Raw genomic sequence first — 14,443 nt, forward strand, 5'->3', positions numbered from 1 at the left:
TTTATTTTGTCTTTTTGAGACAGGGTCTCGCTATGCAGTTCAGGCCGGCCTTGAGCTTACTTTGTAGCTTAGGTTGGTCTCGAACTCAGTGATCATCCTGCCTCAGCCTTCCGAGTGCTGGGGTTACAGGCGGGCGCCACCACGCCCAGCGTGGTTTATTTAAATACTTAGGATTTTTCTATGACCTATAAATCTATTCATATATGATGAGCCTTTTGTAAAACTACTTACTTTTGCCTTTTTGCACAGAATTTCTCCTAAATTTTCTAGTTTTTTCCCCCTCCCATTGCTTATGTTCTGTGAAATGATCATTAATTTACCTAACGCTCTTTGTCAGTTTTACATCTCCTTTCAGGTCAATTTCATCTTTTTGGGAAAGTGTTGTGGGAAGCTGCCAAGTTGCCCAGTTTGGACTGGTTATCCTCTAAGCCAGGAGTATGGCTAATGTCCCAACTATCTTCCTTCCCTGTCATCCTGCAACTTCTTTTTGTTTCTTTCCAGGGTGATAGCCCCAATTTCTTGTGTTATATGTCTGTCTTTTCTTGCCTTATTCCCTCAGTTTAGTGAAGAACATAATCTAGGCTCTTACTGAGAGTAAGTTGTGGAAAAGTTTCTAGGAAATACATGGGGAAACCTGATGGAAGATGAGGGTTATTTTAGTAAGGTTTGTTTGTGTAAACTCATCTGCTCATCAGCTCCCTATTTCTGGTGACATGGACATTCTTTTCTAGCACCAGGGGTGGGTACCTGTTTCATGGGGAATTTATTTCTTGCTTCTAGACAGAAAGGGCGAAGGCAGTCCTTGCCACAACTGCTGTTTCTCAGTTGCTTTCAGCTCAAAATAACCAGTGTGCCAGAGTGACATATTTTGCAGGAGCATGTTATAATCCCCTTCAACTGTCTATCTGTTGTTGTTTTAAGAGTAGGGAACTAAAATGTTGATTGGTAGTTGTGCAAGTGGCTGAGACTTGTTGATAGTGAGTCTCATCATAGGATGATATTAGTGGAACGCTCCATTAGGGGAATTCACATGGTCAGCGGGTCTTTCTTGAGCTGGTCGGGTTTTCTTAGAGAAGGCCTCCATACTCCAGCGGCCCTTTCTTGGGAGCTGAATGGCTAAAAGATGGGGGGATTGGAGAGACAGATCTTAAGCACGAGTTTACTTAGTCCTCATGTTGTCAGGATGATTCTCATTTTTTGTTTAACTTCATTCTGATTTTACTTCAGGCTTATATTGACTTATTTTATTTTAATCCCTTTAACTTAGTGGTTCTCAGATAGACAGGAGTAGAGACAGGTTGTTGGAATTGCCTTTTGGGTTGACACAGACTGTTGGCTAGGGATACTAAAAATTTTGCAATGTGATGACTGTAGGAGTAAGAATTGCTTCATCCAAAATGTCCATAGCTCCCCTTTTTGGAAACTGTACAGGTCTAACTTAAGGCAAATTTCAGTATCAGTTAAAGCTAATTGCCAGTTTTTATTTCTTACTTTACTGTTCTTCCTTAATTCATGTTCAGATGATTCTAGTTTTAATAGTATTTGAAACTGGAATTCCAAAGATTTCTTTTAAGAAGAGTAGTTAGAAGGTCACTGAAGAAATCCAGGTAAGAGTTACTGGTGGCTTGGACTAGAGTGGTAGTTTTAACAGAGAGAAACAGGTTGCAAGATGTGTTTTACAGGAAGAGTTTATAGGACTTAGAGATGGATTAAATATGAAGGATTAAGGAAAAGGAATAATCAGAGGTGGTCTGAAGTTTTCTCTTGAGATAATTAAGTGAATGAATCGTTTGTCAAGATGGAGAAGATTAGGGAAAAGAGCCAAGCCTACAGGAAGCATATTAAATTTAAGATATCTGTATCTGGGCCCAAAGATAATGTTGAATTTTCTTAAATATCCATGGCCTCTTTAGACCTGAGTATTAATCAGCTGTCATTCAGAAAACATGTACCTTTAGCTGTATCCCTCTTTACCCTTCCTGTTGCTGCCACCCACCAGCCTTATTTGTTGAGGGCTTTGGGACGAGGCCTACTGCCTCTGCTCCCTGGCATAATCACATACAACGTTGGGAACAGCATGGGCAGTTTATTCAAGTTCCTGTCCTCAGGGCTCTTGGCCTGTCAGCAGTGACAGTGTGCTACAGTGGTTTTAAATCCTCGTTCCGTGCTTCCCAACCATGTAATTGGAACACAGTGCTTAACCTTTTATGTCTTGTTTTCCTCATTTGTAAATTGGGGATAATATTATATGTATATTTGTGGTTTTGTGAAGATTAAGATAACAGTGATTACTAATTACTAATGCTGGCATATAGTAAGCATACCATAAATGTCAGCTATTAAGATTATTATTGTTTACTTAAATATCCACTTAATAATGTATACTACTATTATTATAGTTAAGCAACAGCTTGAGGCTTGCCCCCCAACTCTTAAATTTTAAGTGCTAAAAATTGTATACATACCAAGATTTTTTTAGTGGTTCAGTATACTTCATTTAAAAAGAATAAAATAAAACTTAACAGTGCTTTATTCAGTGGTTCTTAGTTAGAAGTATCCATCAAATTTGCCCCGGGGCTGCCTTCTGGAAGTTTGAAGAGAGTGCTGTGTGGTGGGAGGGTCAGGCACCTCAGGTGTCTGTTGTGTAATTGCCTCCCTCCTCCCCTTTCCTCCTAATCACCTCTTGCTGAGCTTTTCCTCCCCAGGCTGCCTGCTAAGCCCTTCCTGGCCCTCTCTTCCACCCTCACTCTCCTCCATTAGCTCTGGAAATCCCTAACCTTGGGGAAATACAGTCCAGTCCGCCTCTGATCTGGGCTGCTGAGAGCTGTAGTTTTTTTTTAGCAAGGTGAGGTTAATTCATGGAGTATTTTGGCTCTTATGGCTTCACTGTTCACATCAGAAGGCTGACCCTACATGATACAGAAGACATCGCTCTTTTAGTCAGTAAGAGTTCCAAAAGGAACTTTGCCATCCTGTAATTCTTTTACACAAGATCTTATTCACTTTTACAATGTGTTTGAGTGGTATTAATGATGTTAATAATGTTTTATAAATGAGAAAGTTACAGCATAAAATGATAAAATAGCTGGCCGGTATAATTTTTGTAGAGCCCTACAAAAGAAAGTTGTGGGTTTATATGAAGCAAATTTTCTTCACATACTATGTTGTAGGTCAACATAATGGTTTTAGCAGCAGAGTTTTAAGGAGTTTTTCATGGGTTATTGTTTTTGTTTTCTTTCTGGGATGTGATCATTTTTAATCTATAACTTTTGGATACGTATGTTAGAGTGTGTGTGTGTGTGTGTGTGTGTGTGTAATAGGTGAATAATCTTTATCTTTGTTGTTTAATAAGAATTTTGAAATCATTACAGCTGGAAGACTTTCAGTATGGATTCAGGTGTCCTTTCATTCCTTTAGAAGGAGTGAACCTGACCCAGTTCTTTTCTGAGAATTCATCTCAAAGAACAGTGTGTTAGAATATTTTTGTTCTTCTAATCAAGTGGAATTTAAGAACTGGCAAGCGTCCACAGCTTCTGTTCTTTAATGTGAGAGCAATCCTGTCCTTTGGTTAAGATTTAGCTTTATAAACTGTTTCTGCTCTGTGATGCCCCTCTGCTCTGCCACCCAGCCTTGGAGCCAGCTGTTTATGGACTGAAACCTACAAACTGTGAGCTAAATAAACCTTCCCTCCTCTAACTTTGGGTGTTGGGTATTTGTCTCAGCAATGAGGAAAGTAACTAAAACACAGTCCTTCAATAGAGATAGAAAAACACACACACTGCTCTTCATTAATTTTTTTTCTTTCTGTACTGGGGATTGAACACAGGGATTTTGTATTGAGCTACACCGCCAACCCATTTTTTATTTTTTTAAAAATGGTTTCTCTAAGTCACTTAGTTACCCAGGCTGAGCTCAAACTTTGCAACCTCCTGCATGCACTTCCAGAGTGCTGGAGCCAAACTTTGCTGTGACAAAGTACCCGAGACAAACAATTTGTAAGGAGGAGAGGCTCATTTTGGCTCATACTTTCAGAGGTTTCAGTCCATGGTCGCTGGGCTCTGTAGCTTTGGGTCTGTGGTGGGAGCACTTGGTGGAGCAAAACTACTCCTCATGGCAGGTGGGAAGCAGAGAGAGGAAGGGCTAATAGCCTCTGAAGGGGGGGACCCCAATGACCTGCCCTCCTGCCACAAGGCCCTGTCTCTTAGAGGGCCCAGCACCTTGCATGAGTACCACAGGCTGGTGACTATGTCTTTAGGATATGGACCTTTGGGAGTCCTTTAAGATTCAAGCCACAATAGTAGCACATAAATTTTACTCATTCTTTAAAAACATTAGCTGTATTAAATACACTGTGATTTGCCTTACTTTAGTTGGTCCAAAGATACAGTAGAAAAATAAAACTCAAGCTCAGTTTCTCCTGCTGTGTTCACATAGCACTGATCATTTCTGACGCTAGATGAAGGGCCATTTTCCCCCAAACCATGCAAGCAGTCAGTTCTGCTGCGGATGCCAGCCAGACGCCCTCTAATCCAGCTTGCTGACACCATCGACCTGGAGATTGCATCAGATCCCATGGGTGGAGGGATTAGACACCAAACTCAGGTGATTTCATCTGTGCTTTTGGCCTACTGACTATAAAATCTGCTCCCCACGCTCATGCCTTGGGTTCTTTTAATTTGCTGAAGCATCTCACAGGACTCAGGAAAACGCATTTCACTACTATACAGATTGGCGCAAAGAATTCCAGTGAAGAGGCTCGTGGGGCAAGATATAAGGCAAGAGTATGGGGCATGCATGCCTGCTCAGAGGCCACCCTTCACCCTCCCTTCAGCTCCTGGAACCCATGCTGTTTCTCTGGAACTTCACTGTGTATCAAATGCTAATGATGGCCCAGGAAAGCCCTCTCTTTGGCATTTCTTCCTCCTCGGTGTAAGTCAGGACCCCTTCTGAAATGGGAGTCTCACCCTCTACTGTCAGATACTAGGTCAGAAAAAGGCAGGGAAGATTAGAAGGATGATGAATTCTAGTTTCTGTAGCCTACCATGGAGAGGAAAGTTATGATCCAACAGCCTTAGACAAAACCCCAAAATGTACCTTAGAGTTGATAGTGTGGTTTTATGGGAATTAATGTGTAGAGAGAACTGTCATTCTTTTTATGGATTTATTCTCTACTGTTACAATTTTTATGTCCCATTTTTCCTGTTAGTGAACATTTAAATTGTAATAAATATCTTTTATTCCTATGTCTTTGCCTGTTTGGCCAGTCCTGTTTGGATTCTGTAGGATAAATTCTAGGAAATAGAACTTCTAGATCAAAGGATGACCATTTTACATTTTAATGGTAATTTGGGGCTCTATAAAGTATGTCAACATTCTGGTTTTTATAGGGAGTAGTCTTTGAGTTCGAAACCTTCAGGAGTTTAGTTAGGTGACATACACTAATATAGTCACTGTTTCTTAATAGAACTTTTCTGGCCCTGTAAAAGTCTTTAAAATGATACTTTGGAACTTTTTTCTCTTACAGTGGTGGAATGGGGGGAAGATGTTAAATCAGTTTCGAAAGATGAAGCCGTGATGTTGGTGAACCATCAGTCCACGGGAGATGTGTGCACGCTGATGATGTGCCTGCAGGACAAGGGATTGGTAAGGCCACCGCGGGCCCTCATGGACACTGAGAAGGGAGGGTCAGGGTTGGACTCAGTAGGCATACCTCTCCTGAACATCTAGAAAATACTACACAAAAAAATGTATACTTTGGATTTAGAGACTTAAAAAGTAAGTAACCAGCATTGTAAATTCCATCTCATTAAACTTTTTAAAAATAACAACTGGAATGAAAGCAAAGTTAATACAGTTCAAATTAAAGGCTATTTCGAGGTGAAGTGGTAGGCTACCTGTTTGAGACGTATAAACATATGAACAAAAGTATTGTTGAAGATAGGAGACTGAAATTAATCAGTAAGTTAGGCAGTTTTGCAAATCTTTAGCCAGAAGAAAACAAGGTCTGTGTTACTTTGGATTTCATTTGCAAAGTCAGTTGAAAGAAAAGATACTAGACTTGTTTTATCCAGTGGTAGTAAAACTATGTCTGAACAGTTGATCTTACATTGTTTACATCAAAAATTCAAATGTATCACCACATAAGGTAGATTTAAAAAATAAATTTGGTCTTTAGCACCTGTCTCAGGTGACAGATAAGCTGACCCTGGAGAGCCAGAGTGGTGGGGACAAGGCCAGGTTTTGTGTTGCTCCTGGGAACGCTGTGAATTTCTCCTATAGCAGAAGCCATTGAACTTTTTCACCTGTATCAATGGCGCACAGTCTTTTTGTATGAAAAGCAGGAGACCTCTGAATAGTAATTCATTTAATTGCAAGACATTTTGAAATGTAAAAAGTGCAAAAAAATCTGTTTTTATCATTAAAAACTTACTGCCTTAGAAGTTAATAAAGCTTCTTCCTAGAAAACTAAATGAGAAGTGTTTAAAATTAATGGAGTTAATATTTGTCCCAGTTGTAAGTAAACAAATCAGTAGACGTTCACTAAGTGTTTAATCATCCGGGTCAGTGATGGAAGGAAGTATGGATGCTGCCCTTTTCAGGGGTTCTGAGCACTAGGGGGGAGGTGTTACAAGCAGCCCCTACCTGCACACGGGAGAGGGAGGAGGAGTGAACTTCATTGGAGGGTACCATGAGCTCATGATGTACCTGACAGACATAGAAAACTTGGCAGAGGGGAAGAACATAAACTTGGCCTTAAAGTATAATTAGAATTTAGCTAGGTTGAAGGTGAGACAGGGGCCTTCTTCCTCAGTGAAACTACCTCGGCAAAATCACAGAGGTGCCAGTAAGCCTGTTTTATTTATTAGGTCCCAGAGATTTCGACTCACTAGGTCAGAGTAGTGTCAGAAAATGAAGTGAGATTAAAGGAAACGAAGGGGACTGGGAAGGTGGCTCAGTGATAGGAGGTCTTGCCTAGCATCTGAAAGGCTATGGGTTCCATCCCCAGCACCACAAAAATGAGTAAGTAAATAAATAAGTAATATATTTGGTTATTGTGTAATCTTTCCAGAATGTAAAATAAATTTAATACTTTCTTACATTCAGAATCTTGTTAGAGTACTGCTGTGTAAATGTATTGCATTACGATAATACTGCATGTTCTTTAAATTCATGATGTTAAAATTTTGTAAAAACCAGTTTATTTGATTTATTGTAAAAATAGTTCTCAATTAGCTAACATTTTTATTCTCATAGATATGATAATTGCACTTATAGTAATTATTCTGAGGGTGTATACAGTGTCCTTGAATGGATTCAGTTGATTCACTGAACTTGGTTGATTTGGTGTGTACTGATCATTTTTTTCAGGAATATAAAACATAAGATAAATTCCTGTTTTCAAACTGTGCTGGTATCCTTTTAATAAGTATCTACCAAGTAAGGAGTCTTGTCCTTTTATGGGAGCTCATGATAAACTAAGAATTTCTATTTCTTTCAAGATAATTTTATTAAATGTTTAATAAACATTTATTGATTTATAACATTTCCCCTAAAATAAGGACAGAATTATTCATACAAATCTCAGAATAGAGCTTGGCTTCCTTCCTGAATTTGTTTTAGGTGACCCTTCTAACTGAAGAGATAAATCTGCTATAATAGAAGATTAAACATAAAAGTGACTTACTTTGGTGTGGGTATTTTAAACCCAGTGACCAATAAATTGCAGCTATACTTCATACTGTATATAAAGTTGAAATGTTTTTATAGGTCGAATCTATGTTTTTGTTCGTTGGTCACTTTTCAACAAGTTCGGTTTAGCTTGTATCTTGATGTATTTAAACAAAATTGTCATCAATGCAAAACAAAAAGGAAGGAGGGTATGCTGGTCATTACTGTGTATTAATTTACATGGAGACTCAGTTCTTCACTGGGCACAGATCTTTCCTTCTCATTTCTTTTATTTTAAAAAATGATTTATTTTAATTCCTAATGGAGTTGTTTCACTGAAAACTTCAGGCAGAAGCTGTAGTGTTACGTACAGATGGCTTTTATAATGCTTTGGTAAAAGCAGCCCATGAGTGTCATTGCTGAGTTTTTCACATAACTTGCTTGGAGGGAGTTGTTATGTTACAATTCTCACAGGACACCAAAGCAGAGCTTGCTGCATTCTACACTGAGGTCGTAGCTTTTGTTTTATTTAAGGCTTATAACAAGGAATGCTATGTCCTTAGCAGGAAAAGAATAATTAACCAGTTCATTAATTAGATGCTATTTACACTTTTCATTTTTAAATTTACTTGAAATGAAATCATCTTCTTTCAGTATGGGAATTATCTCTTGTCAGCAATGGATAATATTTTTATGATTAACAACTGAGGGATTCTAAATATTTTTATACTGGCAGAATATGACCTTGCATAAACAAATGAGTGCTTTTCATAACACAATGGAATGCATAAATCATTCTATTAAATTATTTTTAAAATGTTATTTTGGACATTAATTTTTTATACTTTAGACAATAATGTATGCTCACATTTTGTAAAGCTTTAATGCTTACTAATTACATGTGTAGTTCTAATTTGTTAACTTTAACCATTTTATTGCATTGATTCAAAATAAATTTACAAGTTATGTAAGAATTGCCAGAGACCATGTTTAAGGTAGAACAGATTTGAAATCATTAAATCCAAATTTAAGAAGTTAATTCAGCTTCATTTGTTACACAATGATATGTATTTGTGTGTATATTTTTATCGTATGTGTATATAGACACATCATATATCATATATATGATATTATATATATATGTATAAAATATATATAATGAATGAGACTTAGGGTTCCAACACTTGAAATTAAGTCCTGTATGCTATTAGTAACCATACTGTAAATGTAGAAACAGTATTAGATTTAATATATTTAGGGTAGTTAAGAACATACCTGGTTAATTATATTCCAAACTTAGGAGACTTGACTAGACTGTAGTTAGATGGCATAGTTTATGTAGTTAGATTACTTACCTCTTGCTTTTAAATGTTGTAGGTTGTTGCTCAAATGATGTGGTTGATGGATCATATTTTTAAGTATACAAACTTTGGAATTGTTTCTCTAATTCATGGAGACTTCTTTATAAGGCAGGTAAGTGATGAGCATTCTTTTTCACAGTAATAACCTTGTCAAACCAACCCTTCAGTGGGGCATAACAAAACCAGCTGTAGTAAACGAAGCCAGTTCCAGAGTGCGGAGGCGCTCCTCTTCTTTAGTCTTCACTCCCTAAACATTTATTGCAGTCTGAATTTGAGTATACCTCAGCAGAAAGGTGCTTATTCTAATCTCTACTCTCATCTGGAGGTGCAGTTCAGTTTAGTAAACATTGAGCTTGCATCTGCCACATTCCTTTGTTCGTCAGCTTCTTAGCTATGTGAATTGGACAAATTATGGGCATGCTCAAAATTCTCCATCTTTCAAATGAAAGTGATAGTAATCCCTCAGACAGCTGCAAGGATCGAGAGTATACACGAAGCACTCAGAGCAGTTGCTGCGACCTTCACCATCACTAGCTCTGTTACCACTAGTAGTTTTACTTTTTTGGTTCTGTTATATGGTACAGAAAATACCTCAGTTACCTGTAGGGAGATTAACTAATTAATTAATATTAGGAATTTTGGGAATTCACAGTAGGAAAAGAGTAAGTCTGACTTCTGTGAAACGAGAAAAACCTTACTAGAGAGGACAATATTTTGACCTAAAATTTAGGTATGGATTTGATGGATGAAGGTGCATTGGGAAGGGTCCAAAGCATAAGGCATACTTTAGTGTAGGAAGAAGAATTATAGTCAGCCTAGTATACTAACAGTATCACATACTTCATTTTCCCCTAAATGGAAACCCAAAATGCAGTGTAGAAGAATTTTTATGTACGGTGATGTCACATTTACTTGGCGTTTGTATGTGAGCAATTTTAACCTGGATTATGTAGTGCTTTGCACATAAGTACTTCGTGAATAGCTGGCAAATCAAATGAAGCTTCTTTTAAGCAGCACAAATTTAGAAATAAGCTAGAAATGATTAGAAAACTTCTAAGCTGTGTGAAATTAGGTATCACAGGCACATCTACTTTGCTCCACACAGCTTTATGTACATGCTTTTGTTTGCATGCTGTGATTCTTTGATTTCTTCTGAAAACATTCTTGCTGATGTGTCCCAGGCAGAGAGATAAATAGAAGTATGGGCTGGGGCCTCAGGAAGAAATGGGGATAGGGATTGGCCATGAGGTCAAGACAAAGTGGAGCATGAGCAGAACAACTTAATGAAGACCAGAGCCCAGTGCCTCAAAGAAAGCTACTGAACCAACAGAAAGCTTAGCAGCCAAGAGGGGTCCAGAGGAAAAACTAGCCAAGCCCCTGCTTGCAGCATGAGGTTTGGTTTCTAATGCATAGAACAGTTGATGCTAATGACAATCCTCACATATCGAGACAAAGCCAGTGTACTTTGTGGGAGGTAGCAGTGAAAACCTATGTATTCTAATATATTTTCCTTGTTATTGTGATGTAAATTTGCATACATAAACACTTGTTTTTCAAGGTACCTGAGCGATTTGCATATTCATTTCTCAAGAGCAACATTTTCCCTCAGATAAAAATCTATAACCATAAGAATCTATAACATGAGGCGAGGTGAGGCTGGAATAGATAAGTATTAATGTCTTTTAAAAAGATCTCCTGGGACTTTGCTGTAGACCATGTTGTGAAAAGATCTTCCAAGAATAGTAAAAACATTTTGCCTATAGCCTTGGAAACGTAAAAGCTGTCTTAAACAGTTAAATTCAGTGAACTAGCTAAAAAAGTCTTCCTTGTTTCGCATTTGGGTTACATTTAGTCTGAAGAATGAAAGCATACTAATTATTTTGAGGAGCTTCTATAATTGTGTTGGTTGGCAATTATTAAGAAATCAAGCCTTTGAGAGGAAGAACTTCGATGGTATTTGGTTGTAGGTTTTGGGTTTTCCTGCAGACTTTTCTGGGTCCTGATTTTCAGTCTTCACGCCAGCCTATTCCTCTCTTCCCTCACAGCTCCGATCCAGCCCACCGCAGTGCGTTACTTTAGCTTTCACATCTTTGCCTGACTGCACCCACATCTCCTGAGGACCCTGTAGCTGAATCTCATCCAGCTCCCTTGTGTGGGCCATTGCAGTTGCCCTTATCTTCTCTAATCTTCCTGTCATAGGAGCCAGCGGATTTTTCAAATGTGAATATTATGACACTTTCTTGTTGAAAACTATCCAGTAATTTCTTGTCCAAAACTATTTACCCAAGCACAAAGTCCTTTTGATGTAGTCTCCGCCTGCTCTGCTCTGCCCTGTCCAATCACTGACCCTTGCCATGCTGGCCTTGTGCTATTGTTTGAACGTGCCAGTCTTGTTCCCACCTCAGCCTTTGCCCTTTTGCTCCTGTCACTTGGAATCTCCTGGCCCTCATCTTCATCTGGCTTTTCCCTCACAGATGTCACCGTGTCTGAGCAGTTTAGGGGATTGCACCCAGGGCCTTCACATTGAACTACATCCCTGGCTCTTTTCATATTTGCATTTTGAAACAGGATCTTGCCAGGTTACCCAGACTGGGCTGGAACTTGCAGTCCTCCTGCCTCAGCCTACCAGAGTGCTGGGATTACAGGCATGTGCTGGGACACCCAACTTCCCTGACCTTAACCATTTTTGTCCTTGTACTCTTTTCTGCCTTTCACATAGCATCAGTTGGGTCTGCCCTCCATATTTACCACTTCCCACAGTAGGATAGCAGCTCTCTGAGGACCTCCTGTTACTCTGCTGTCTCTGGTATAGTGCTTGCTAATTAGAGTCACTTGGTGTGTAGTCATTGAATTGAAATGTCTGTAGCTTCAGGGCAATCACAGCAAATTGTGTCCTTCAGAAAAAAAGTTTGTCCAAGTGCTAATCACATCTGTTTTTTTTTTTTTTTTTTTTTACCATTGAGTTCAAAAAATGAAATTAGTGGGGGAAACTTACTTCTATGATCAGATTTTAATTTAGTTAAATTTCACACATATTCGAAATTTACTATACTTGGGTTGGGTTGGGTTGGGTGGGTTGGATTTTTTTGAGACAGGGTCTCACTTTTCAGTACAGGCTGGCCTTGAATTCACTGGGTAGTTCAGATTGGCCTCTAGCTCTCAGTGATCTTTCTACCTTGGCCTCCCTAGTGTGGGATTACAGGCATGCACCACCACACCCAGCTATTACTTGTCATCTTACTGCTGTATTTTTATTTCCTGTATATCTGTCCTGATTATTCATCTGCCTTCTAGGGAAAATCTCATCGTGACCAACAGCTAGTGCTTCTCAAGAAGCACCTAGAAAATAATTACAGAAGCAGAGATCGAAAATGGATTGTTTTGTTTCCGGAAGGGGGCTTCCTCAGGAAGCGGAGAGAAACAAGTCAGGCATTTGCCAAGAAAAACAACTTGCCATTTCTTAAACATGTTACCTTGCCAAGGGTTGGGGCAACACAAATTATTTTGAGTGCACTTGTAGCACGACAGGAAAATGGAAGTCCAGCAGGAGGAGATGCTAAAGAACTAGGTATGGTGGTTTTCAGCATTTATTTGTTCTAATTGAAAGGTATATTGTTCTTTTTTTTATAGTTTTGTCAGAACTGACATTCAGTGAGAAGATGGAACTAAAATTTTTAATTTATCATTTATCAAATGTAGAAAGTTTTTGTTTGCTTTTAACTCAGAAAATAAATTTAATATAGTTTGGATGTATTTACCAAGACTCTTAACTTGTTAATAAATGTTCTTGTTATTCCTTTACACGCACTTGTCATAAGGAAATAATCTGTAGTATGGGCAAAGGAATTTATTGCAGCATTATTTATAATAGCAAAAAGTAAGAAGTAGCCAGAAGAGAGAATGGATAAATAATTATCAAATATGCAAACAACAGACTCTAGCACTATTGCAGGTGGTATTTCTGGAGGGTTTATATTGGCGTGGCAAAGTGCTTATGCTATAATGGTCGTAGGACGGGGTCCAACAACTTCGGTAAAAACTGTATGAGCTCACATCTGTATAAGGAAGTAGCAGGAAATGAGAGGGGGAGGTACCAAAGTGTGAGCAGTGACAATTCCTCTGAGTTGTAACAAGAGTGATTGTCTCCATTTCTTAACATTTTCCTGAATTTTCCAGTTCTTCAAATAATGAGTATGTATTACCTTTATAACCAGGAAAAAGTAAACCACACTCAAAGGTACAAATTTCCTGGACATGGCCTAGTGAGAAGACAAAAGAATTTCACTTGACTTGTTTCTGTAGTTGCATTTCGCTATTATAATATTTTTAAATTAAGAAAAATTGAAAGGAGTGGCTCTCCAAAGTCTATTTTAAACAGCGGTAAAGATCTGATGGGAAGATGATGCCCGCAAGCTGCACTGTGTCTTCCTTTCAGTGTTTTCTTCAAGCAGCTGCTTGGCAGTTAGCTCTCGTAATCTTTCATCATCTGTTAAAAAGACAAATTCAGTCTTTTAATAGAAAAGGAAAGTTGAGAATAGCTCCAGTGCTAAAAGGACACCATAGCAGTGTCAGCCGAGCAGGCCTAGAGAGCCCAGGCTTGGGAGGGTGCTCCAGGCCGCAGAGGAAGGTGCTGCATGCCTGCTGCCTGAGGGCCTCGCAAGTTCCTTGTGGAGAGCAGCATCTGCTGAAGTCCGTATTTGTCCTGCCTCATTAATTGTAGCTATGTTGGAAAGATCTTCACTATACCTGAAGACTAGCTCGTCCTGTGCTTTACTGCTTTCTTCTCTATGGTTTATTATTTTGCATTTTATTTCCCTTAGAATTCGTACTTACTAGTATTTTATTCCTGTAAACACAAGCCATGCCTTTGTGATTGTTTCGCAATACATACACATACCAAAATTAAGTTCTATTTGATTAACTTACAAGTTGTTTGTATCTTTTGTATGTTTTGTATGTTTTATAATATAACACATACTAAACTGAACCATGGTGATTTCTTCCCCCATCATTTCATTATAAATCTTTTCAAACTTACGTGAAAGTTGAAAGAATACCCATGAGCTAACCAACTAGATTCTGTGACATTTTATGCTATATTTACTTACACTGTCACACCTCTTACCTGTGGAAAACCATCTATCCACTTGACCATCCTCTTTGATTTTTAATGCATCTCCAAATAATGTGCTTCATCCCTAAACATTTCAGCATATAACGGTATTTCTTTACATAAACTCTGCCGCTTTAGGACTACTATATTAAAGTGATTTTTTAAAAAAAATCCAGATGTGGATTTAAAGCTGGATGTGGCTTTACAAGTTACATGCTTGTGACTTCAGTAGTTGGGCAGCTGAGGCAGGAGGATCACCATGCATTCCAGGCCAGCCTGGAATTCCTACCAAGACCTGTCT

At 38.6% G+C, this 14,443-nt stretch overlaps 1 protein-coding gene across 1 annotated transcript in view; it reads left to right on the forward strand.

Annotated features, from left to right (window-relative positions):
- The window catches only part of Lpgat1 (lysophosphatidylglycerol acyltransferase 1), a gene marked incomplete at its 5' end in the record, with an annotated part of 64,653 nt that overhangs the window by 25,986 nt on the left and 24,224 nt on the right, over window positions 1–14,443 (forward strand). The window contains 3 exon segments of the mRNA XM_013520199.1: window positions 5,525–5,643; window positions 9,046–9,141; window positions 12,324–12,597. Of these exon segments, the coding sequence (XP_013375653.1) occupies window positions 5,525–5,643; window positions 9,046–9,141; window positions 12,324–12,597 (489 nt within the window).

The sequence above is a fragment of the Chinchilla lanigera genome, unplaced genomic scaffold (assembly GCF_000276665.1).
Source record: "Chinchilla lanigera isolate Chin_1 unplaced genomic scaffold, ChiLan1.0 scaffold00005, whole genome shotgun sequence".
NCBI classification, from domain to species: domain Eukaryota; kingdom Metazoa; phylum Chordata; class Mammalia; order Rodentia; family Chinchillidae; genus Chinchilla; species Chinchilla lanigera.